Source organism: Apus apus, chromosome 20 (assembly GCF_020740795.1).
Source record: "Apus apus isolate bApuApu2 chromosome 20, bApuApu2.pri.cur, whole genome shotgun sequence".
Lineage (NCBI taxonomy): Eukaryota > Metazoa > Chordata > Aves > Apodiformes > Apodidae > Apus > Apus apus.
Window position 1 is genome coordinate 2,685,623 of NC_067301.1, and position 26,072 is coordinate 2,711,694.

The 26,072-nt window shown below is 45.2% G+C and overlaps 1 protein-coding gene across 1 annotated transcript; it reads left to right on the top strand.

Annotated features, from left to right (window-relative positions):
- The first annotated feature begins 2,260 nt into the window (after nucleotides 1-2,260).
- Nucleotides 2,261-24,755, top strand: C1QTNF12 (C1q and TNF related 12). The gene is made up of 8 exons (XM_051637187.1): nucleotides 2,261-2,482; nucleotides 11,700-11,819; nucleotides 12,863-12,974; nucleotides 13,216-13,397; nucleotides 17,877-17,985; nucleotides 18,639-18,729; nucleotides 21,421-21,499; nucleotides 22,456-24,755. Exons 1-8 carry the CDS (start codon nucleotides 2,312-2,314, stop codon nucleotides 22,552-22,554), a joined length of 963 nt encoding a protein of 320 aa, XP_051493147.1. The 5' UTR covers nucleotides 2,261-2,311; the 3' UTR covers nucleotides 22,555-24,755.
- Nucleotides 24,756-26,072: the final 1,317 nt, after the last annotated feature.

Consider the following 26,072-nt stretch of genomic DNA (forward strand, 5'->3'; position numbering starts at 1 on the left):
CTGCAGCAGCAGACCAAAACAGCAGTTGCCCCGTTCCAGCCTTGAGTGTCATTTCTTGCCATGGTGTGTGGATCTGTCAAGCTGTTTAGCTGCAGTGTGACAGATTGTCCTATTAATGTGTCATCAAGTGCACTTTTACAAATTCATGGCTTGTCTACAACTAACCTGAAAAAAGAGGCTTAAGTATGAGAAGGCGCCAAAGAAAGTTAAATATTATTAACAAATAAAGTCTGCCACGTAGTTTTGATGGAATGTGAGCTAGTTGGGGGAGGGGGGATATGCTGTTAACTATTCAGCTTCTGTGTAACTTCCCTTACTCTCACTCTCTCCTCTTTCCCAAACCCCATTTCTCTCAAAGGATGCTTTAAAAAAAAATAAATTTGTATTCTTCTTGATTCTGGGCTCAGATTGTTCGTGCCTCAGTTTCCCTGAGCCACAGAGGACACAGCTGATCCTCCCTGTCTTACAAGTCCAATGAAGTGCTGGATGACAGGAGGCATGGTAAAGGGAATGCTAAGAGAAAATAAATCTGTTGCTTGCTGACTGCACAGGGGACTCCAGATTTTGTGGTCTTCAACTTTTCCTCATTCTTGGGCTTCTTTATGGTAGAATCTCATTATACATTTTTGCATCACTTTCCCTATTTGTAGAAAGAATAGGAATATCTGTTCTAGGTGGTGGGAAACTGTCAAAGCTTTGCAGACTGGCCAAGTACTTCAAGATCTTCCTTACGAAGGGTTTGTAGATGTGTAAGCTTTGGTTTGCTGTTCAATTTCACAAAAAATCCCACCCTCCTGTAAAGAAATTGGCCCCCAGTGAGCTGGGGGAGAATGTTGTCTGGAACAGAGCTAGAGGGAAAAGCAGGAGTTCTGATGTATCCATGTGTGGTGTGATGCTGAGTGCATATTCCAAGCCACATATTTTTAGCTCTACCACACACTCTTGTACAGTTTTACAAACTTCCCAGAAAAATGGTGATTTCTCTGAGATAATGAAGGGGAGGTACAGAATAGGGCTGAGGGGAGGGAGCAGGGAACGGGCATTGATTTAAATCTGCCTGGCACACGGGCCAGCTCCACTTATCAGTGAGTCTAATAGGAATGTGAAGAGAATAGGCTTGACAGCTCATTAGAATGTGATCCCTCCTCCTTTTTTTTCTTTTTTCTTCTTTTTTTTTTTTTTTTTTTTCCCCTTTCTTGAAGTTGATGGAAACTCATTCAGGAAAGAAGTACTTATTTGCTGAGGTAAAGCAAAAGCTGAGGAGGATTTTGCCAGTGTGCAGCTGAGGAAAGGAGCTGAGAGAAAAATCAGGCATGATCTACACTCAGGGGTACCTGAAATCTTGTCTAGGGTGAAGAGAGATGAGGATGAAAAAGACATGAGATTCTACATCCTGACAGCTGCTTGTGGCATCGGGGCTTGCTGCTCGTCGTCTCATTAAAGAAAAGTGAAGATAAACCCAGCTAGAGAGGGAGAGAAGCTAGACTTGGGATAACTTTATCTGCTTCTGATGGACCTAGGTACATCCTCAGATTCTTTGCTTCTCTCTGTTTTCACTTGTATGATATGAGAAGTTTATTTTCTCCTTAGAAGACTGAGCACTTGGCTGAGCTGTGATGCTTTCAGCCTCTTCAGAAGAGCAGTGGCTGTAGCAAGCTTGGTTTACCATTCTGCAGCATCTTGAGAGGAGAGGATGAGGACTTGTCACTGAGGAAAGGGAAGTCTCCTTCCAGAGAGAATGGATGGGATGTATTCAAGCCTGCTTTGAACTGAACACAATGCTTCAAATGACAGAAAGTGAAATCTCCTGTTGAAGAGGAACAAGCTGACAACCCCCCTAATGAGTTTGTGTTGTCAGCTCTGGCCTGAGCAACTGTTGCCCTGAGCAATTTGACTTCTCTAGGTTTCATAGTTGAGTGCATTTTAAACGAGTCTGAAGACTTATTGGGGGGGGGGGGAGCAACACTTCAAGGTGGGTGGCAGGACTTTCCAGGGCCTCTTGTATTTATGTAAGCTTCAAGAGGCTGAATGGACTTACCTCTTTCTTCGAGTGAATCCAGATTTTCAGACAAGTTTATCTCTACCATTTCCATGTGTCCTGCTTGAACAGAGATCTCTCCAGCAACCAGTGCATCCGTGTGTGCTGCTCCTTTGACACTGCATAGCCCAGAGGATCATCTTTAATAGTTCTAACCTTTTTAATTTTTATTCTTTTTTTAGAGAGAAGTCTGTGTCTATTCCTATTATTGGTGGTGAAGGTTTTTTGTGCTTGGAGAGTGCCCTTCCTGCCTTGGCCCCTCCCTTTTCAAAAATGAAGGGGTGCACCTGGGTATTTGTGGCAACTTTACTTTGTCAGCAGTTTTGCCTCTTCAGAGTTACAGCAGCAAAGAGAGAGAGAAAGATGAAGAAGGAGCCTAGTCAGTACACAGAGCCTTTCAATGCCACCCTCTCAAACAGTGAAGAACTGCACGGGCATCCCAAGGTAGGTGGTTTGTGTTGTCAGGGCTTGGTAGAACTTCTTTCTGGCAATGATGTGGTGCTGGCTCCTTTTTCCAGTGATTGAGGCAATCTTGCCAAATTCTATTTGACTTTAAAGAGAAAAATTCTCTGTTTTGCCTTTGCATGATTGATTTTCTAGCTTAGTGGAGCAAACACTGGAATACTGCAATTTGTAATTTATTTTAGAATATGCAGGAGTGAAGTTCTAGTCCTATAGTAGCTGCAAAATTGTAAAGACATTTTGAAGTTCTAGTGTATGAACACTGTCCTGTTCAGAAACAATTGATTAAAAGAAGGCAAGTGGGCTATCTCAGTAAAATAATGATACTGGAATATTAATGTATCTCTTGCAGGCAAACCTTTTACTCTCTGCAATGTTATTTCAGAACTGTCTTAGGCAACAGTATAAACACCTGAGCATGCCTGAGCTTTCTCTGCACTGCACCTTCCACCAGAGAAGGTGCTGACTGAAAATGATAGATGAGATAAATGTTGCTGTAGTCAGATGATCTGTTGGAGGTGATTGTGGCTCTTGAAGGAAAGGATTCAAGCTGGTGGTAATTGTGCTTAAGTGGCAAGTGTAAGAAAGTGTTGATGATACCTCAGTGGCTGTGGCTGATGACTTCCTAGGCTCAGTGAGGGAATTTTGCAGGGTAGGATCCTTCCAGTTACATCTTTGGGGAATCACCCCAGGCTGAAAGCTGTAAAAAAATTTCCAGTCAGTAGATCATAGCCCCCAGAATCCTTTAAGATGAAAACTTGCATAGAATACTTGGGTGTAGGAGAGGGAGTTAGGGAATGAAAAGCAGGTCCTAGGATTAGGAACAGAATGAAATGGAAGGGAGACAGAGAAAGGAGGGAGTCTCCCCTATCACACAGTCCCTTCTCTCTCTGCTCACACAAAAATGTCCCTTGTTTCAATTGGAGGTGACCTCTAAAACTTGACTTTGATCACAAGCATTAGGGATGGCAGTCACTATAGCAATAGAGGAACAAACCTGTCAAAAATTGGGGCATGGCAGAGGGGGCAAGTCAGAACAATTGGGCTGACATTCTACATATCCTGTTCAATGCTGTTGTGAGAGTAATTGGTTAAGGTTGGGCAAGTCTGGGAAACAGCCCTCTGTATAAAAAAGCTGGCTGCTGCATTTAAAATTAGCATTAGGGGACTGTAAGCAGCATTTCTTCAGCTAATTTTTGTGTGTATTGCAGGGCTGTGTCAGGACAGGTTGTATACATGCTAAATTCTTGAGGTGCTTATAATCAATCACTTTGTTCTGCTCTCTCTAGAACTGCATCATTCTGCTGCTTCTGCAAAAGGGGCCAGATACCTAATCTGGTGCAACTAAATTTCTGTCTATTCTGGAATTAATTTGGCTCGATGTAAAATGTTATTGGACTGCAAGCAGAATGTATCCTGATGGCAAAATGAACCAGAAACTGGTTCTGGTTAATTCCCATATAACCATACATACATTTTTGCCAGAAGAAACACAGCACTTGTTGGGAGGCTAGTGGGCATTCATTAAAACAGACACTGTTTGGAAGCTGCAGTTTCTGTGTTGAAATACTTTGCTTTAAAATATCCATGGCAAAGGTTTGGCTGCAGTGAAAGCTGAGGAGTTCAGGGAAGGCAGGTTCTGTTTAAGAAGGACAGAACAAAACCAAATCTTTGATGTAACTGCTTCTGAGCTCTGCTTGATCTCCACTCCCACATCTTGCAGTGTGAACTTACCTCCTCAGAATCTGTTTCAGGTGGAAGTCCAGGCTTTAGGTCAGTATTGCTTCTAACTGTCATGGCTGACTATTGTATTTTATATTTCTATACCACCTGCCCAAGCTAAGGGACTGTTTAATACATCCTAAATATGCAGTGCTTAAGAATTGCCACCATTTCTGGGATAAATGCCAGTTGCCATTTACAGCAAATTCACTCAGGGAAGGAGTAAAGTGATAGTGAAGCTATCCTCACCTAACCTGTCAAGCTGAAGGAAGGTTGAAAGCCATTCTCTCTGGAGGACTGATCTCTTTGAGCCTTGAAGGTACTTATGTGAGCAGCTTTGTTTCAGGAAAGGATGCCCTGCAGAGGAAAGTGAAACAGCAGCAGTGTCTCATTTTATTTCTCTGCAGCACATAACAGGAAAGATGGAAATGTTTTTGGCCTTGTACAGTAAAAATTAAGGCTGTGTTTACCTTGGAAGACTCTGTGGCCAGCTGCTAGGTTTATCAAAGCAGAAGCAGGGAGTGAAATGTTAGCTGAGAGTAGTGATTTTTATTCATAGTGTTGAAAATGTAGATCTGTTTTCCTTCTAATTGAGCAAAACTATTTGAGACAAATTTCTCTTGGGAATTCTTTTCAAATAGGAGTGGGGAAGGCTTCCCTTTAACATTCATAGTGCAGGAGTCATGTGGTGAAACCTCTACCTAAAACAGGGAACCAGAAGTCTCAGATCTTCTGATCAGCCTGGTATTTCCAAGGCAATAGTAAGTGTGTGGAGTTTAGGGTTTTTTAAAAGTTTTTTCCTCCAGTCTTGTCTTGCTGAGTCACTGTGATGTGCTTGCCAAGCACATGGGAGTTTTCTGCTCTGACCCAGGTGGACTGAGAGGGAGAGCAGAACATGACTGATGGATACAGAGGTTTTCATCTCCTGGACCTTCTTGCTTTGACTGTACCTGCAGCTGCCACTTGCCAGACTTGCCTCCCCCTTTCCTGGGGAAGATCTTGTCTTGCAAGATGTGATGTTGTCCCAGCAGAGGTTCAGCAGTAGCAGATTGTCCACTGGTTCTGTAGGGCTGACTTTGATCAGGAGTTACCTTTTGGTACCTGAGTAGAGGGAATGAAGATGGAGTCAGACCCTTAGTGCCTAGTGAAAGGATGGGAAGCAGGGGATACAAGTTGAAATAAAGGGAATTCCACTTAAGAATGAAAGCTTCTTTACTGTGAGGATGGTCAAACACTGGGAAAGACTGGAAAGAGAAGCTTTGGAATCTCCATCTCTGGAGACACTCAAAACCTGACTGCACATAGTCCAGACGATGATGTCCCTTCCTCCAGCTGTTCTGTGAGCTGCTTTTGGGGGTAGTTCAGCAAAGCAACTCAAAAGCAGCATCCTGTCCTGGGGAAAATGCTTGACTCAGTGTCTCAGATGATTTGAGGTCAGCAGGATTTTACCTTCAGTGAAATTTCTGCAAGAAACAGTGTAATGTTTTTAATTTAGTTACCCACTATGTAGCCAAGGAGTCCTTGAAATTTTATTTCCTTTGTGATCTCTCTGTCAAATGACTAAGGCTGGGTCTACCTGGTTTATTACTTAAATCTCTCTGAATTCTTTCTTTAAGGCCTTTTGCTTTCAATTGAAAGCAGCAGCTGGTCCAATGACATTGCACACATTGCATTCCTCCTCTGTAAAGAGGTTGCAGTCTTAGCCTGAAGTGTGTGATTGCATGTGGAATTGAGACAAGTCTTTTGGGTTCTGACAAGTGTTAAAGCCATGAGAGAAACTGGACTGTGACCTGTCTACAGCAGATGATGTTATCTTTGTGTCTGTCTCATTGTCAGTCTTGCTCTGGCATATTATGAAGAAGGAGGACTGTGCTTCCTGGCAATTCCTTGTGGCCCATGTAAAATGATGTTGGATTCATTACTCTGACTCAGCATATAACATCATTCAGTGCTTGTTCTTATTTCTCAGAGCTGCTTGGATGATTTTTAAAGTTCATTATTAATGTCTGTGGGTTTGTGTGCTGGAGACATTGTGCTACACTTGTTCTCTTGGTGCTGTTCATTTCTTTACCTTTTTGTGGTGTCCCTAAAGGCAGAACTCAACTGGTACAGCCAGGGGTGGCCCTGGTGAACATTGCAATACAGCTCCCAGCACCAAACACCATGTCTTTTTCTCACCCAGAGCAGCTTTTGCTCACTGTTCCATTAGATTAATTAAATTCATTATGGGTGTGCCCACTGAAGGCAGTTTGTGTTTTAAGTGGAGGGGAGAAGCTTTCTGAGGGAGCCATTTGGGGACGTGAAGAACAGTTTTTCAATCAGAAAACACAGGGGGAATTTAGGTAGGAGTTCATTTTCAGATTTGGCTAAGATACCAAACCTAACACTTCTGCTCTAGGGAAAATCTTGACAGATCTGTAAAAACCACAAGTGGTCAGGACCTTGGTTTTACATCTCATTAATAACCAAGAGTGTGTGTAACTGTACGTTATTAGCAGCTGATGTAGGATTTTTCAGGCTGCAAAAAAAAAAGTGGTCTGTCACTTTTTAGCCTGTTATAAGTAAAATACACCACTGAAATAAATAATTTGCTCCTAATTTCATAAGAAAGCTGACAATACTCTTGCTGGTGTAAATCAGTTGTAACAACACATAAATCTGTGCATTAAGATACTCGAAATGCTTAGGTCCATTTTGTATCTGGCAACTCTTTAACTATTAAGCAAAGAATTCTTAAATATAGTAATACATAATTTAATATGAGGGTGGTTGATCACTGGTTGCCTAGAGAGGTGGTGGGGGCTCCATCCCTGGAGACACTCAAGGTCAGGCTGGATGGGGCTCTGAGCAACCTGGTTTCGTTGAACATGTCCCTGCTGAACATGTAGGAGGTTAGACTAGATGACCTTTAGAGGTCCCTTCCAACCCAAGACATTCTATGAGTCTATAATTCCATCACAGATGGACAAATACATAGATAACAATTTGAGCAAAACTTGCAGGGCAGTAACTTAAGGCATAAAGACTGTAGACTGGAATGGTTAGTTGCATGTTCTTGGACACACATCTCGGACTAACAGCAGGTGGAAAGGATTATCTCCCCTCACAGAACTGTGACTTTTTCATGCTTTCTTTCCATCCTGACCCACCCTAAGAAATGCTTCTGTGTGCATGAGGACACTTTGAGATGCCTTAGGTGCACAGACTGCTCACAGGTAGCATTGACTTTTTCCTTTCATTTCTGCAGACTTTGTCATTACTTTTCTTAATTTCACTTTGGTTTTTAGCAGAGATGCAGAGTGAGGGTCCCAGTATCCTTGAATTTCAGGGAAGTTCAGATACAGTTCAAAAATTTCTCAAGGATCCAAACTCTGCTACTTGACTGTAGGTTTCTACCAGTAGTTCCTTCTATGCTGGCTGAACCTTGGCCAGAGGCTGTGTCCCTGGGCAGTGTGTGCTGTTCTGGGAGCCAGAGCCAGAAAGAACCACAGGTTCTGCTCATGTGCAGCAGTCTGAATTACAGCTCAGTTTGTCTTTTACTGTGAGGGAAACTGGGGAGAGGCTGGGCTAATTCCTCACCAGTGCCATAAAATGGGTCTGAAATGAGAGTTGCCATTGTATTTGGATTCCAGCTACCTGATTGAAAGTTCATTACAAATCTCTGGCAAGGCTGCTGTTGATTTTAGAGGTGCTGTTTCAAGTGTTAAAGAGTAAGCCTGATTTCAGTGTCTTTAGCAGGAAGATTCCTCCTGACTCCTCCAGGTTAGCTTCACTCTGGAAACAGCAGCCCAGGAGGGACAAGTCCCCTTTCCTGGGATTCCAAAGCTGTTCTCAGTCCTGATACCTGAGTTGGCTGCAAGGTCTCTCTGGCTGCTGGAGGCTGCTGCTGCCAAGAAAAACAGAGGCTTGCATGCTTATTGCTGGGATTGCTCATGCATGCCATAGTAATTAAATAATAATACCACAAGGATGGAACATTCATTTTAACTGTCAATCATCCTTGTACTGGAGAAATTGGGGAGTGCCATGACTGTCTTGTAGAGGGATTTGTAATTTAAGCAAGCCACTGGAGAGGTGTAGGATTTAAAAAAAAATTTATATATATATTTTTAAACTTCAGGAGTTTTTCATTTATTTTTTTGGGATGTGCCATCTGGATTTCTTTTTTTTTTTTTTCCCCTGACAAGATGTCTCCTCTGGCCTGTTTCTTCACAGCTAGAGTTCCAGCAAGGCAGGGGACATCTGTTTGTCTTCACAGTTAATGGTCAGAGCCTGCCCATGACTGCTGGCTTCTGCACCTAGCTGGCCTGTTTCCTTATTTTTGCAGTGCAGAGGTTTTTTATGCCTGCCTTGCAGCCTGGTGGAAACCAGGAATATTTGCCTGCTCTCCCCACATCTGTAGCAAATGCTGCATCCCAGTTCCTAAGGCTCTTGACTCGTGTTTGCTGTGCTCTGGAGACTGCACTTTTAAATTCCTGCCATGTGAGCCAGCCCTTTTTGAAGAATGAACTGATTTTATTTTCCCTTTCTCTGCAACCCAGCTGTTCTTGTGCTGACTCCTGTTCCAGCACTGAGGGAATACTCCATCCTGCCCGAGTTGGGTGCTTCTATTAATAAGCTGCTTCCTTCTGTTTCGTGACCTGCACTGCAGCTCAGTCCCAGTCACAGGGACAAAAAGACCTCTTCCTTTGGGTAGGCTTTTACCTGCTTTACATTTATGAGCTTAAATGCTCATCAAGTCCTCTGCAGGTGTGACCTCGTGTGATGATGCTGCACCTGTCTGTTCAGAAGGAGTAGGAAAGAACTAGCTTCTCCCATCAGAAACCATAAAATCTCCATGAAACTCTGAGTAATTCTCATGTCTATTGCAGAAACAAGCTGTACCTTGTGTGCTATTCTAAGGACTTTTCCAAACTTTATGAACCTTTGGCCTTGATGTTAAATGTGACAATAGATGGAGAGGATCCTCTCAGCCTGTCTTTTAATTTCTTTCTCATTCTTCACAAAAATACAGTCAAGCAATTTGTGGGAAGGTGCTAATGTTTTAGTGAGGTGACTAATCTCACAATACCTGGGATTTCCTGTGATGTTCCATATACATTTCCAATGGAATTTCAGAAAGCTATTCAAGTCCTGGGTATGTTAAGTATAAAAAAGGCAAATAATTATCTAGCTAAAACAACCTACTAGAATCCCTTGACTAAACACACAATTTACAGCTGACTGTACATGGGGTTATAAACACTGATCTGGGTACAGACAGAATGAACTAGATTGTTATGAATAGTTTGTCTTCCCCTTGTGTGAGCACTGGGAGGGGTGTGCATAACCTTAACCCTGGCTCTGATTAATGACAGGAGAATTCAGGAATGATGTGGTGAAATATCTGAGGATCTCCTTCCTTGGACTTGGAGCACAGGTGCCAGCTACTCTGCAGCCATCTGTCTGGAGGGGAGGACAAGGGGACTGCCTGAACAGAGCAATTCAATAGCAGCAGATCTTTCTGTGGCTTGTGTCTGAGCAGTAAATCACTTACAATTATTTAGCTAATAGAGAAGACAGAGTTGGCTTCACAGAGTTTAAGATGTATGTTTAACATACACCCTTCCTCAGCTCACGACACAGCTGGTTTCTGGGGAGCTGCTCTTGCTCTGCTGGTTTGTACATCATCTGTTGACCAAAGCTGTTTGAAATAAATAATTGTGATCACATCAGCTCAGAAACCTATGGACAGGTGCCTTGTACTACACCCCTGTGCCTGGATTCATGCTGGAGAGAGAGCTTTCCAGGCTTTGCATCTGTTTAGAAGAACCAACATTCCTTGTAACCTCAAGCTGGAACTCCAGCAGATTTCTAAGATTTAATTTTGAAACAGTTCATGCTGCTGGGATTTTTCATAGCAGATCACACAAACTGGTCTTTTCTCCTCAAAATGAGCTTGCCCTGATATTTCTAGCTAAAATTGGCAATCTTCTGGTTCCTATTACTCTTAGAGGGTGCCACATACTGCAGTTATTGGGACTGCAGCCCTACCTGCATTCCAAAGGTTGATGGAATCATTTCAAATGGCATTCAACCCATCACTGCCTTGTATTGCTTTCCTGCTGGAATTCTGCTCTGTGCCTGTTCTGTCTCAGCAGGAGGAACAAAAACAGGTTTCTTCAATGATTTCCAAAGGTTTACAGTAAGCACAGGGTGGGTTTTCTGTTGGTTTGTTTGGTTTTTTTGTTTTAAAGATTGTAAGTACTCGTTGCCATTTTTCTCTCTGGCTTTTTCATTAATGGCTCTGGCTAATTAAGCATGGTTCATGGAACTTGGGGAAGGCTTGTGCTTTTATCCTCACTGTGATGGACACTTGGGGGCTAATATGTCAACAGGTTGGAATCTCCATACTCAACAGTTTGACAAGAGCTTGGCAGGGTATTAGTAACCAGTTATTTCTGGTGCCTTTTTTTAATTTAAAGGTAGAAGTCCTTTTCCAGTTAAGGATGAAAACAACAGGTATGGTTCTTTGATCACTTTCTCCTGGTTGTCTCTGGCAGGTGGGTAATGGGAACCAGGAATCCAATAGGAAGTGGACCCAAATTCATAAAGACAGATTCTGTCTTCTGTCCAGATTTTGTTTAGAAGGGATCCAGAACTAGGCACTGTAATGTCAAAGCTCCTCTAGATGATTTCTGTGTGGCTGCAGAACACAGGAATGAGCAAGGTAGTTGCATTTGCCAAAGGGCATCTTTTCTGTGGCCAGACATGGACTTTGTTTTAAATTGTGAATTATTTGGTTGGTTGTTTTTTTTTTTCCATGTGCACATTTGTCACTCCACAGCCTGTGATTTGAAAGTTACAGAGCATTTCAAGGTTTTCTGTACATTTTCATCTCCCTGTATTGCTTGCTTGATCCAACTGATAACTGGGAGATGCCAGTGGTGAACCATATCTGGCATCTGGGCAGGTTTTCTGTGGCACATGTTAGGACTGTCAGAGGGCTGAGAGTCTCAAAAGCTTGAGAAAGGTCTGTGAGGTGCACCCAGCTCTTGGATCTTACTGATTTCTTAAGGAAGGGACCTGGGAGGCCCTGCAAGTGATGGCACGTGAAGTTATGAGAAGGCATTTTGATGTTTGAAGGGCAGCATCTTCTGGCTTTCAGGACATTTCCACTGTAGCCTGTAGCTTAGGAAGAAAAAAGATCTCATTCTGCTGGGACTCTCTGAAGGGCTGGTGTCCTTCCTGCACTTTGTCAGAGCTCAGATTGCAGCACTAGCCTGTATTTGCAGTGCTCCTGGAAATGAGGACCAAAAGGGGCGCGGGACTAGATGGTCCAGCCTGAGCTGCTTGTTACAGATGTGTCAAGTCCCATTTTGTCCTACCCTTTTGGATGGAGGATGTGGCTTAGGCAGCAGACAACAGCCTGCTCTGGAAGCTGCATTCTGTGCATCCATGGAGAGTGATATCAGGTTTTGTTCTTGCTTCTCTTTAGATCCTGGAATCTCCAGATCCTCGGATCACAGATCCACGGCGAACCTGGATCTCCTTTGTTCACCGCCCAGATGATGGCAACACCTCCAAGAGGAGATGCAAGGGGAAAGACAAGAAATTAGTAGGTTATTGCTAGGTGGCCATCAGCTAATAAATGTGCAGCCTGGCTTCCCTGCCCACTGCTGATATGCAAAGTGTTTTGTATGCTCCAGCTTTTGCCTCCTCACCACCGAGTGCTGCATTTTAATTTGGTTTTAATTTCTCCAAGTATTTTGGAGAAGTTTGAGACAGTAAGTGCCATATGCTTTCTAAGATAAGGTATGGGGATTCCACTGTCAACATTCATTTTCCTTCAAAGCAGCTGTTTCTTGGACTGAGCCTTTTCTGTTGTGTTGTTTTTTTTTTTCTCAGTAGAAGTAAAATTATTTTTTTTCTTCCAGTACCAGTCCAGGTATCTCAAAGGATATATCTATATATAATAATCAAGGTCTGGACAAGTAATTTATTTCAAATTAATGAATTACTGATCATCTGCTGAGTGATGCTTGATCATGTGTGCACTTTTAATCTGCTGCTTAGACAATCTTGAATGCTTTTAATGATTTCCCTTTATTCCTCAGTGAGCAGGCAGGAGTGCTTCCATGCAGGTTTTCTGCAGCTCAGTTGAGGAAGCAGGAGCTCCCTGGGAACAACAGACATCAAAATAGCATTGATAACACTTGCATGTTTGTACTACTAGTTTAAAGCTCTAATGTGTGTGTGCTAGCCTTTAATCTGTTTTGAATAAACTGTTCCATTTTTTTTTTTTGAGAGCTCTGCTGTTGCAGCAGCAGACGTTCATGTAGGTGATCATTTTGGCTGAGCAATATGTGTTAGTAATGTGTGGCTAGATAGCAATTCTAGTTCCACACCATATACATGTACTTGATTACTAGAGCAGTTTATCCTCCCATATGAAAAGATGTGAGGAAATTCCAAGTGCTGGAATTCACAGGTGCCTGGAGACTCAGTTTAAGATTTACTGCATCAGGCCTGATGGATGGTGGAGGGGGCTGCTCAGGTGGCTGACAGCCCTGTGGAACTGGCTCATGGCTGAGAAAATTTTTGGTCTGTCAGTGCAATTGTCTGGTTCTAACTGATGTTTTTCTGTGGCTGTTCCCTTAGCGTGGCCTTGTTGGGCCTCCAGGACCTCCAGGCCCCCAGGGACCTCCAGGAGCACCTGGTGCTGAAGTCACCCGGGAAGTCCTTCTGCAGGAGTTTAAGGAGATATTGAAAGGTAATGACTGTCAGAGCTTTGTGCTGTTGTGATGTGCTTCTAGCATGGGAAAGAACTGGCTTTGCTAACCTTTACCTGAAAGCATTTCCCTCTCTGGCAATCACAAATTTGAAAAAATGTTTCCCCAGTGATGCTTGGTTTGAGCTGAAGAGTTGAGAGCAGAGTCTAATTGCACGACTAATGGTTTCCCACACCAGGCTCTGAAACTAAGCCTTTCTTTTCTTACACTTCTTCTTCCCAGAAGCCATTGAGCGTCGAGCATCCCTGGCTATTTCAGCTCATCCTAGCCAGCTGCCTCCACTCCTGCTCTCCTTGGAGGAAGTTTCACCCCACAGACGTGTGGAGGAGGCATTCCACTGCAAGCTGAAAGGACAAGTCACTGTAGATAAGAAGACCTTGGTAGAACTTCAGAACTTCCAGTCGGTGAGAGGGGATTACAGACAGAGCCTGTGCAGCTCCTCCACAGCCACTGTGTGTAGATCAGCTGTAGTTCCCCCAGTCTGCAGAGCTGCTGGTGGCTCTGTAGATCAAGGTGTTTCCTGAAAGGCCAGACTCATCCCAGTAGCTCATCTCAGGTTTGGATGAACACAGCACTGCCTTTTTTGTGACTGACAGGAGTAGAAGCTCATGTGGTGATTTCTGCACTGAAGCTCAGCTGCAGTGAGATGGACACTTAGCTTTGAGTCCTCTCCTTCCTGACAAACCCTTTGTCAGAATTTCTTCCTCTCTTGCAGCCCAACTGAATCTCATTACAGCTCTTTCTGAAGTTCCAACAGGTCTGTGCAGGAGAGGGCTGTCTCACAGGCCCAAACAACAGCCAGTCTTTTTATTTCAGTTAATGATGGAGAAAGACTTGTCCATGTTTGGCATTAGGCTGAAGAATCTGTTCTTTTTTTTTTTTCAGTGCACACCCTGTTTAATTCCAGAGTAACCTTCAGATGTAGAAAAATGTCAGAGGCAGACAGAAGCCACTGGCTGTAGATTTCTGAGCCATCATTTTGTCAGATGGACCAATCCTGATGCTGAAATTCTTTACATAATATTTTACAGAAGACTAATAGAAGTTACCTGTGTAATTTCATTCAGTCCTGTTACAATGACCAGCACCCCATCATGGGGTGCTGTGGGGCATTAAAAGCAGGGTTACAAGCCAGCTGTTGAATTTGATACTAAAACCACTTCTGAACCAGCTGCAAATAGGATCTGAATTTGAATTTGTCAAGAATTTGAAGAGTACGAAGAGAGAATATGGCTTTCTCTTAGCAGGGTTTGCTAGCACTGTGCATGTAGCAAGGTGCCCAGCTTTCTTCCCAGCTGCACTGAGTCCCATTTCTGAAGAATCCTGTCCAGCAGATCCTCTCCTCTTGGAGCAGTTTTGCTCCTGGGACTTCTCACAGCTGCAGGACTAGAGGCAGCGGTTACATTCTAAACAGGGTGCTTTCCTGGACCTTTCCCAAACACACTTGTGGAAGCCTGGTTTGACAGCACTGTGGGTGCTGGCACAGAGGCAAGATTGTACTTGAAGTGTGGGCAGGGCTAGGGAGATCTGCTGCCTCATTAATTAGGAGGGAAAATATGAATAAAGACATCTCAGCGATGGGTGCGTAGGCTGGCGCTTCCCATGCTTTGTTATCCCACACTGAGCTGCTTTCTAATTGCTTCTGGCCCTGAAGCTGCTGTGGGAGAGCTGGCAGGCCTCTGGATGCCAGCCTTTCATTTCAGCTTTGGGGCAAGAAGTGTCTGGTTTTAGCTTGTGCTCTGATATAGGGGAATTTAGCAGGGAGGGAGGCAGTGGATGCTCTTGGAAAGATGAAAACATTGTCTTTAAACAGTCCAAGGGGGGGAGAGAGAGAATTCCTCTCCCTCCATTCTGTCAGGTTAATAATGTGAATAAGCCAACAGTTTGGTGCTCCTCAGTGAGATGATGGGAATTGACTCTAATTCCTGGAGTTGGACCTTACCCAAAGCATGTTGAGATAGTGGAAAGAACCTGAGCTGAGAAAAGGCCTGTAACTTCTACACTCTGCTGCTTGAGTGTGCTGTCACTCTGACCTGGAACACTGAGAGAGCGTGAGGGTTTTCTCACCCTTCCATGCTAAATTTCCTCCAAGAACATTCCCTTCCTCTCTTCTCTTAGTCTCACGATTTCCTTAGTATCTGGAAGGAAGCATGCCATACTCCTTTTCCCCACTCCTCTTCCTCCTGGATCTCAAGCTCTGAGCTTTCTAACCATTGCTTCATGCAAAAGCTTTCAGAGAGCTATTTAGCACAGCAGGAACTGAAGTGACTGCAGCCTCTGACAGGCCACAGGAGTGGGATTTATCTGGGGCCCAGGCATGGTACAGGAATCAGATCATTTAAGGCCAAGGTGGCCCACATCCTTCTCATGGTGAAAGGTCCCAGGAGTCCTGGTGTCTCTGGTGCCTTGAGGCCAAGCTAAATGTCTTCCTTTGGCATTGAATTTTATTGCTGCACCCCTTGTGTGTGGTGGTTGCTGTGCAGGCTGGGTTATCCTCTTCTTTAAGAACAGGTAAGTCAATTCATTACTTTCCACAGTGGTTTATCACTGAAAAGTGAAAGTTCACCTCTCAGTTCTCTGTGGACAGTCCCTATTTTCCATGGACACTAACTTGTTTGTTTGCTTTTGGTCTGCTTACTGAAAAAACTGTGTGCAAGCAGTTAGCTCCTCAGGCACAAACCCCTGCAGTGTTTGAGGCAGCTGGAGGTGTGTGCTGCTGTGTGGCAGCAAAGGCAGCAAGGAGCTCTAATTGGCATGGGCTTTAATGGAATATTTTGCCCAGAGAACCTCTCCCTGCATTGTCTACTTCTGTGAGCAAAAGAATAACAAAGCCACAGAGGGCATGAAGAAACAGGAATGTTCTATCAGTGATAATTTTCTGGTGCCTAAAATTGCCTTCCACGCTCAGCCAGTGGTTTTGGAATGATGTTGCTGGCTCTGCTAATAGCCATAACAAGAAAGGAATGAATCAACTCTGCAGGACAGTTGTGCACACACAGGGCTTGGGTCTGCTCTTACAATGAGGTAAAACAAAAATAGCATTACCAAAACTGATGGTGTGGTGACAGCATAAGGGCACCATCAAGTTCCTTCCTCAGCCTCTGTTGTTGGGTGAGCTGTTACATTGCCCATGTGTGTGTACATAAAGCAGGCAGAGCTCCTTGTGTGTGCAGATCTGTGTACATAAACACACAGCAGTGCACACTGATAAATACAGAGTCTTGGAAACCACTGCTTGAAACACAGTTGTTCTTCACTCCATTATTACTGTTCTGCAGCTCATGGTTACTGGTTTCCCATTGTACATAGGGAATCTGCTGCTGCATTGGATACATTTTCACCATCACATACATACATATAACATTTCTAGTGAAGATTGTGGAATTTAAGACTACAGGTTGATAGGTTACTAAGGTAAATATGATCCTTGGTGAATAAGGACTGGGAATTACTCTTTCATGAGGCTTGCTTGGGATTTGCTGAGTAAAGGCAGGTTAGTAATTTCACTCCTTACACCATGTAGTAACTCTAAACAAACACCACCAGACCCAAATATTTGCAGCCTTACTTCCTTTCAAAGAGAAAGCTAAATAAATTATTCCTACTCTGCACTGTGATAACTGGCAATTTCTGGTGATGAACCAGAATGGGGAGGCAATTACCCTCCTCTGGTTCTTGAGCTGAGGTGTTCCACTACTTTTATTTTAGTGTAACAGCATCTGTGGCAACACCAGTGCAAATTTGTTCCTCATGTCTCAGGCCCCTTTCACCCTCTAGTAATCATGGAATGATAGAATGGTTTGAGTTGGAAGGGACCTTAAAGATCATCTCATTCCAACCACCTGCATGGGCAGGGACACTTCCCACTGGACCAGGTTGCTCCAAGCCCCATCTGGAAAACATCCCCAAATGCTGGGTTGTTGAGGTGGCTCAGTTATTAATTTGTGCATGTTTAGGAACATAGCAGTGTGTGTGCCTCTACAGAGCCAGCTCTGAACAGCTCTTCTGTCCCCTATGACTAATGGGAGGCAAATCCCCCAGGACAGCATTCCCAGGAATGTGTTCACATTGCACGGAATGCCCTTGCGGTGGAAGCAGAGTCTGACTAATGTGCTTTCTTGGCCCATTGAAGCCACTCCTGCCTCTCCCCACTTCCAGCCAAATCCACATGAGGCAGGCCAAAACAAACAATAAACATTTCTCGCAGAGTTTATTTTAGTCTGAGTCAGATAATCTGCTGCAAGTTTGACTTGAGACTGCTTCCTTGCCATGAGGAGAGGCTGCCTGCTGTCTCACTAGGTTTGTGCCTGTTCTGTAGAATCCAAGGCTGGAACAAAATGAAACTAAATATGGAATCTGTAAGAATCCAAGCAGTTGTTCCTTAGCAGTATCAAAGCAGTCTTAGACCTCATGTGGGTAGAAAAGCTCTGGAGACCCACAGGAGTGTTTCCTCTCTGTTTGTATCACAAAAACAGTGTACAGCATTCCAGGTTTTTAAGCCTGGGGACACTGCTTGGCCCCACGTAGGAAGTCTTTGGGAGTCTTTGGGAGTGGTAGGGACCTCCTGGCTCAAATCATGGGAAATGTTGTGTACCAGAACAGCAGTGCAGAGGATGGAGATGCAGTAAGCACGGTCAGGTCCAGGTGGGTTAGAAGAGTTTGGCAGTGAGCAAAAAAGGCATCTTCATGTCTCAGACTGATCATTTTGCCTTTTGTGAGCATCAAATGCTGAGAGAGAGCCCCTCTGGAAGGTGTGTTCTGGGGAGATAAGGCCTTGCAATTTTGTTAAGCTTTGTTCTCATGCACATAAGCTTATTCTTCATCATGGGCAGAGGTTGAGGGTGTTGGAGACTTGTTCAGGGTCTGCTTTTCTTCCCTTACAGCCTCTGGCCAGAGGAGCTTTTCTCCGGGGGACAGGATTAAATCTGGCAACAGGACGTTTCACAGCACCTGTGTCTGGCATCTACCAGTTTTCAGCCAATGTCCACATTGGTGAGTGTTGGCCACAGGCTGCTCCAGTGTGGGTCACCCATGGGCTCACAAATCCTGCCAGCAAACCTGCTCCAGCATCTCCTTCTCCTGCCAGGAGCCTGCTTCAGCGTGGCCTTCCCACGGGATCACAGCCTCCTTCAGGCACATCCACCTGCTCCATTAAGCTCCATGGGCTGCAGGGGACAGCCTGCCCCACCATGGTCTTCATCACAGGGGGTCTTCACCACAGGCTACAGGGGGGATCTCTGCTCAGGCCCCTCAAGTATCTCCTCCCCCTCCTCCACTGACCTTGGTATCTGCAGAGTTGCTCCTCACATGGGTCCCTTCCAACCCCTATGATTCTGTGATTCTCACTCCTCTCTCAGGCTGCAGGTTGTTGTGCAGTTTTTTACCCCCCTTCTTAAATATGTCACCACAGAGGCACTGCCACCATCCCTGGTGGGACTTGGCCTTGGCTCTGGCAGACAAGGGGGAAGCTTCTAGCAGCTTCTCACAGAAACCATCCCTGCAGTCCCCCCGGCTACCGAAACTTTGCCACGCAAACCCAACACACAAGTCACAAGGCTACTGGTGTCTCTGTTAAGCCAAGCACCAGCAGCTGATGGTCTGCTATGGTGTGTAAATGCTGATGTCTCTTCCTCTGCTTCTCCCAGACCACAGTGAGTTGAAGAGTAAAGTCCAGCTCCGAGCCAGAGACAACGTCCGTGTCTTGATCTGCATCGAGTCCCTGTGCCACCGATACACGTGAGTCACTGCACTTCTGTCTTGGCAAGTACTTTTTCTCAGATGGGCCAATGTTTCCACCAGCTGTGGAAATCAGACTCCCCAGCAGTGTATTTTACATGATAAAAGCTTGCAGGACTTTTCCCTGCTGGTAGCAGGGAGGTTGGAACTCGATGGTCTTTAAGGTCCCTTCCAACCTGAACCATTCTGTGATTCTCTAACTCTGAAGGGAGTGACTCCATCTGGCCTTAGTTTTTATGTGTGTTTTTTTCATTCTGGTATTTAACCTTTCAGTACCAATTACTCTAAACAGCTAAAATATGCATATGTAGAGAGAACTGTGAATGAAGCCAGCTGAAAATGGATATATCTCCCATCCCTTCCCCTGCAGCATATAGGTGCCCTGTGTCTTGGAGAAGGCCAGCTTGCTCAGGAGGAGTTTGCCAAGCTTTGCTTGGAAGAAGGGGCTGGGGAGCCCCTGGGCTGGGCTAAACTGCACCCAGCAGAGGGCAATGCTGCTTGCACAGTGGCCACCTCCTCTGCTTACAGCTCTGTCCTTGTCACGGGAGGAAAGTGCCTGTACAGGGCTGGGGCAGATTTGCTCTGCCCTGCCTGCAGCTCTCCTAGTACAGCTGTAGCAACACCCCTGCAATAGCACCACTGAAATTCATCCATAAAACGACTCCACAGGTACAACTTAAACCCCAGAAAACCACAAATTTGCAGCTGGACTGGCTGTTTCAGCCCTCACCTTCTCTGCTGCAAATAGGACTGACCTTTCCACAGGCATTTCAGTTGAGAGGCTTTATTGGCAGGTGAATTTGACATGAAGCTTCGTGTAATAAATCAGCCTCATTTAGGTTTCACTGGGCCGTGGAAAAGACTTGATTGGTATCTGAGTACCCATTAGTAACTAGGGTAGGAGGTAGCTCTGCACCCACTGACCTGATGGACAGTCAAGGAACTTGCTGACTGGAGCAACTGGCTGCTGAAAAATACTGCCAGTTGGTGGTGTTGACCTGATGATATTTCAGCAAAGACTTGAGTGAATGAGTGAGTGAGATTGAGGAAGCCACCTAAGAGGATTTCAAAGTGAAACTGATCCTGCAGATCTCCCAAGAGTCAAAAGCTTCCCTGTGGGCCATGGAAACTACTGTGCCTTTCTCATTGCAGGTCTTTTTAGCTGAGAGCTCCTGGAAAACTGTTGTGGTTCTCACTGGGATGTGTGAACAATCTGCTGGTCACATACAGCCCAGGCAGGTTTATTGGGATGTTTTGAGATTAACTTGCCAGCTGAAGAATTTATAGCTATGTTCTCCAAAGAACAGTAACAGTAAAACCTTCTCTTTTCTTAGACAGAACTGACCCAGTTGTAAATCATTTAGATAAAATTCTTTGATGTCTGACTCAGAGTTTTCATCAGTTGTCCAGGGTTGCAATTTATGGTTGGTTGCCCTGCAAGGCTGTCCTGAGTTGAGTGAGTTGGACAGCAAAGCAGGAGCAGCACTGACTGAGAGACATCTCTCCCTCATCTGGTGGGTGTGTGACTGGTCTGTGGCATGGCAGGAAGATGGGTGGAGGGATGGGAACCTGTCTGGACAGACATCCTACTGGCACAGGCTGAGCTGCTAGCCTTGCTTGTGGAATTTCCTGGGGATGTCAAGTACACAGTCAGTCATTTGAGGGAGCTGAAAGAGCCCCGAGGGCTTTTGACTGAGAGAGGTGGAAACTCAGAGGCAAGGAGACAGTTGGAGTAGAAGAGATTAATGGAGGGAAGTTCCCACCCAAGTTAGGCTTTTGGCAGGATATGACACACAGACTGAGCTCTTCAGTCGAGGTGGTGCCAAGTGGGTTGCTCTCTCTGGGCCAAATTGCCCCTACCTATGATGCACATGATTCCCTCACAAGGGGCCTGGAAACAGCACGTTTGCACTTGCCAGGTTTCATCACCACCACTTGATGGAAAAAAAGAGAAGAAAGGGGTTGGTTTTCTTGGGAAAACAACTAGATCTGCTATCACTGGCTAGGCAGATTTCAGAAGAACCAGCCAGGTATGGAGCTCTGTGCTTCTGCATTGCTTTGGAACTGAGCTTACCTGTTGTTCTGATGTTTCAGCACCTTCTTCCACCCTGAATGCTGTATGAAGGAGCAGAGTTAGAGTTCTGTAAAAAGAGGGTGCCCCAGAGAGCAGTTGCTGCTGCTGCAAGGAAGCTGGTGGCTGTTAGAACATGATGTTATGAAGGAACAGTGCTTGAGGGGTGATCTGCAGCTCTCCCTTCAATTTTAACTGAAGAACCCCTGATCCAAGTGTCCTCTCAAAACATGTTTCAGCTGCAGAATGTGTTATTTTGTGCACAGGCTGCCTAGTGAAGGTGAAGCAGGCCCTTCATACCTTGAAAACAGATGAGCTGTTCCTGGCAGAATGCACACAGCTCTCTGCAGAATAATGAGTATAAACACTTGTGGTCAACAAACTGGGGTAACTGGTATGGAGATCAGTCTACAGGGCATGTTAACAGCTGTTCAAGGGTGGGGGATACAGACCACAGGACCCTAAGGAAAGCCTCTGGGAGAGAAAGTAATTCCCAGTTCCTGCCTCCAGCTGAGTTCTGCATCCACAATCCTGGATGTCTTCCATTAGTGATGACAGTGACGAGGTTCTAGTGTTTGAAGGTGTTTAATATCTTTTTATTTTCTTTTGCTGCTGTTTAGGTCTTTGGAAGTCATTGCTGGGCTGGAAAGTAACAGCAAGATCTTCACTGTCTATGTGCATGGCTTGCTGCAGCTGCAGGTGAGTGGGTGCAGACTGGGAGTCACTGTGCTAGTGTGCTTGGCAGGACGTGGATTTACTCACTGGCAAGGCTGAATTTTCACCAGGAGGTGAGGAAGTTTTTATTAACCTTCTTTCTAAGGTTAATAAAGTTACCTACCTTATCTGGGGTGACTAGAGACAATCTGTGGCAGGAAGAGGAGCAAGAGCCAGACTTGTGTGGCACGTTCTGATCTTAAGCCACAAAAGTAACTTTCCCTCTAAGAATGACACTAAATATTTTTCTTTCTCAAATCTCACCTTGTGTTGTCAAGATGGCAGGTGTGTTTCCTGTTGTGCAGAAGGGAATCTGGAGCACAAATGGCCACCTGACTAGTCATAGAATCATGGAATGGTTTGGGTTGGAAGGGACCTTAAAGATCATCTAATTCCAACTTTCCTGCATGGGCAGGGACACCTCCCACCAGCCCAGGTTGCTCCAAGCCCCATCCAACCTGCCCTTCAACACTGCCAGGGATGGGGCAGCCACAGCTTCCCTGGGCAAACTGAGCCAGGGTCTCACCACCCTCACAGTAAAGAATTTCCTCCTAAGGTCTAACCTCAATCTCCCTCTTCCAGTTTTAATCCATTCCCCCTTGTCCTCTCACTCCCTGCCCTTGTAATATGTCCCTCCCCAGCTTTCCTGGAGCCCCCTCAGGTACTGGAAGGTGCTCTAAGGTCTCCCTGGAGCCTTTTCTTCTCCAGGTCACCCAAAAAGATGCCATTCCAGTAAGGATCCAGTTAAGCAACAAACCTATAAGTCTACAGGAAGTCTCTTCCACCGAGTCAAAGCTGTCGTGCTGCAGTGAAATATTTTGTCAGATCCCGCAGAAAAGGGCAGGAGGCTCCTGTGGTCAGGTCAGGGTAGGGAAATGCTTTTCTTCTTCCTTTTACCCTGGGGTGAAGTATCAGATGTTTTCCTTCCCCTCTCCCTGCAGGCTGGCCAGTACACCTCCATATTTGTGGACAACAGTGCTGGAGCCCCCATCACCATCCAGAATGGATCAGACTTCATGGGCATGTTGATGGGCTCGTAATGTCACCTGCAGTGTGTGGCAGGGAGGGGAACCTGCCTTGCTCTGTATATTTGACTGAAGAAACCTCTTTTATTGACTCCTGAAGGCTGCTTCCTGCAACTGTTGGCATCTTTTTAAACAAGCAGAGGGCCTTTCCTTTCACAGATCCTTCAGCTTGCTTTCAGAAGCTGCTGCTTTTCAAGGTCCACGCCAGTTCATTCCTCATCTAAAAAACCAAAAGCAAATGTACTTTCCTAATTCAGAAACAAACTCTGTAATATTTAATTTCTGCTTCACCAGATGCTCACTGAAACAATACACTGAGATTTGGAATTTGTTACCTTATGACTTTATTTCACAATAGCACTTGTAATCAGCATGTCTTTTGGGATTGATTGTGGGGTGTTTGAGTTTGTAAATGAAGGACTGAGAGGGGAAGTAAAACAGTGACTATAATCTATGTGTTGTGGAGGAAGCAGACAAGGATTTGCCAGCAAAACTGCTCTTTTTCATACAATTGTAAATGGTACAGGCCCTCTCTGTGTTCAGAACTGGGTATATTTGAGAAGAAGTGTATTGAATTCTCAGTGGTTAAGTATTTCCTTGGTCTTAATGATGAAGCTGAATTCCTGGCTGCCTGTGCAGGCTGGGTTCTGTGAACAGGTAAGGCCAATGGCACCAGTTCTAGTATCAACTCCCTCACTTGTGTTCTTATGTTTTAATAAGACAAACATGTGGGTTTGGAGTGAGCCACATAAACAGCAGCCTCTCAGCTGCCACCTAGTCATTTGTCAGTGTGACAAATGACAACACTGGTTATCAGAAGCCTGGCAGAGACAGGAGCAGCCTCAGCTCAGATATGTCACCTCTTTGGTGCTGGTTGGACTGCAGTGAAATCCTGAAAGGAAAAAGGAGGCAGAGCTGACTTCATCAGGGGGCCAAGGTCACAGGGAGCCTGGCTGAGCTCTGCTAGGAGGCTGAAGGTGCTGTCAAAGACTGCCCAAAAAACCATCCAGCAAACTTTTTCTGCATTTCTGCAGATGTTTGCAAATGTAGGCATGTGAGATTGAGCCCCCCAGAGCAGCTTTGCATATAGCTCCAGGGTGTAAATGAATTTGAACCAAAGTAAAAAGGGTGTTGACATCTTGTGGGGTTAAGGTGGTACCCAAGATGTGGTCAGATCTTGGTGATTAATAAAAAAACCCCACTTGTTTCATGTAGCTCTGCAGCTTTCCCTTTCAACAGCCACCTGGCCCTTTGATTGATTCCAGCTGGCTGAGGAAATGGTTGTAGAGCAGTGCCAGAAACAGAGGGTAGCAAGGCCCAAAATGGAGTCCCCATCCTTCTTCCAGGATATTCACAGGGAATGGAAAGAGATTCCTTGCAGAGTGTTGCAATTTTTGATCAACTACAATGTCAATCTAACAACAAAGGCTGGGACAGAGAACAACAAAGGGACAGAGAAGGCATGGGGGAAAAAAAAAAGTCACCTGTTGCTGGTCTGTAGTTCAGGCTGATCAATATCTGATGTGTCCACAAGCTCCAGCAACACTGCTGCTGAGGCTGGTGGGATGTAAAGATGACTTGTTTCAAGAGCTGTGGAATAATCTGCTGTAAAGCTGGGATGGCTCAAACTGGCTTTATCCCCCCCCATTGCAAACACCTTGAGACAGATCTTTAAGGGGAGATTAAATGGTGGGGTTTGGGTTGGTTGTTTTTTTTTTCCTTTGTGAAGAATATATGAAAGTGATACACACTGGAGGAGGAAGGAGGGGCTCCAAGGGGTAATCAAAAAGTGCTGTTGCACAAATAAACACAGGTAAATTCCACTTTCTAATCAGTGGAATGCAGTTTTTCTGTGACTGTCTAAAATACAGCAGCTCTCCATGTTCATGTATTCTTTCTCCACAATGCATGCCAGAGTTCCCACAGGTTTTTTGTAAGACTCTTGGGGGAGAATGTCCTTTTCAGCACAAACTGGGTGCTCTGCTGGCAGAGAGGAGTCCACAGCTACTGAAAGGCACAGCAGGTAGCACCAGGAGCAAGTTTTGGAGCTCCAGAAAGCACATCACCCACAGGGATATCACTGTCAAAAAGATGGGCTGTTTACACTGGGTTTTGATGGCATAAGTGTAGGCAGGGCAAGTGGTCTGTATCCCAGCATTTATTGCTATCCTGTACTTTGTACTGTGTGAATATTTGTAATAAATTGGGCTGTTTCATGCATGACTAACAGCAACATGATCCAAGTGTTGTGACATTCAGCATATGTCCTTACATCTATAGGTTTGGGTTGTTTCTTTTTTAAAAAAAAAACACCACAAAACAAGTCTCACTGTTAATCAGAGTTAAAATATTTATTTTGTTGTAGAACTAAACATGTTTGTCAGACTTTGGTTTGGGATCCATGACTGTTCATCCCCCCTCCTTCTTTCTGCTGTGTTGCCCTCTCATGAGCTTCTTGGTAGGAGGTGAATTGTTCTGCTTTGTAGCTGGTGTCAGTGAGGAGGGCAGGGTGCTAGAACCTGCCTGGATGTGTGGTCAGGGGAACACACAGCTCCAGGCTTGAGTCCCCCTCAGCAGAAAGGGTGGGTTGTCTGTGGACACTGTCAGGGAGAGGAGACAACCTCTCTCTGCTCTCTCTCTAAGCCAGTTTGTGACCATTGCTCCTGGCCCTGGGCACCATCCATCAGCTGGACCATGTTGCTCACCTCATTTGCAGGCAGGAGCAGCTGATGTTTCTGTGTTGAAACCAGCAGGGAGTTTGTTGGTTTATTGTAGGCAAAGCAAGGAGTTGGAGGGAGATGTTTGCCATGATCACACTGCCTGCTCTGGCCAGCAGGGAAAGCTTGGGTTGGGCTTGGATGGCACTGGGGAAAGGAGCCAGAGGAGTGGATCAAGTGGACATCTTGCCTGTTGGTATGTCCTGAGTTCCCTGTCACCCCTGGAAAGCTCATGGCATTTTGATCAGCTCCTTATCCTCAGGTTTTCCCTCAAACAGAGCTTCCCTGGGCATCACCAAGGTCTTTGAACCAACAGGCTTTTGCTTTTTGAGTCTTTCAGCTCCAAAAGCTGCCAGGCTGCAGCTCTCTTGTATCTGGAGCTCCACCAGCATGAGCTTGTCCAGTAATTTGGGGCAGGATGGGTTGAAACAGCCAAGAAGCAGCTGAGACCAGAACTCCAACCTTGAGGTGCAAGTGTAGCAGTTGTACCCAACTCCTGACTCCTACGGACACCAGGCTCCTGGCCCAGACAAACACTCCCCGAGGCTCCCAGTCTGTTTGGAGAGTGAGGAGATTAATGGTCTGTGAAGCAAAGCTTCAGTGCTCCTCTGTGGGCATCAAATTTACAGCCCAAGAAAATGTAAGAGCTCGGGAGGGCTGAATCCAGGGTGAAGAAACTGCTCATAACAAAATCAGGCCCCTGTGCCTGCGGTTTAACAGCCAAGTGTGTAAATCCTACCCAGGGGCAGTGGCTGCAAGGGGAGAAGTCTAAAATAAATACAAATTAAAGGTCCTTTTTTTTCCCTGGGTGCTTCC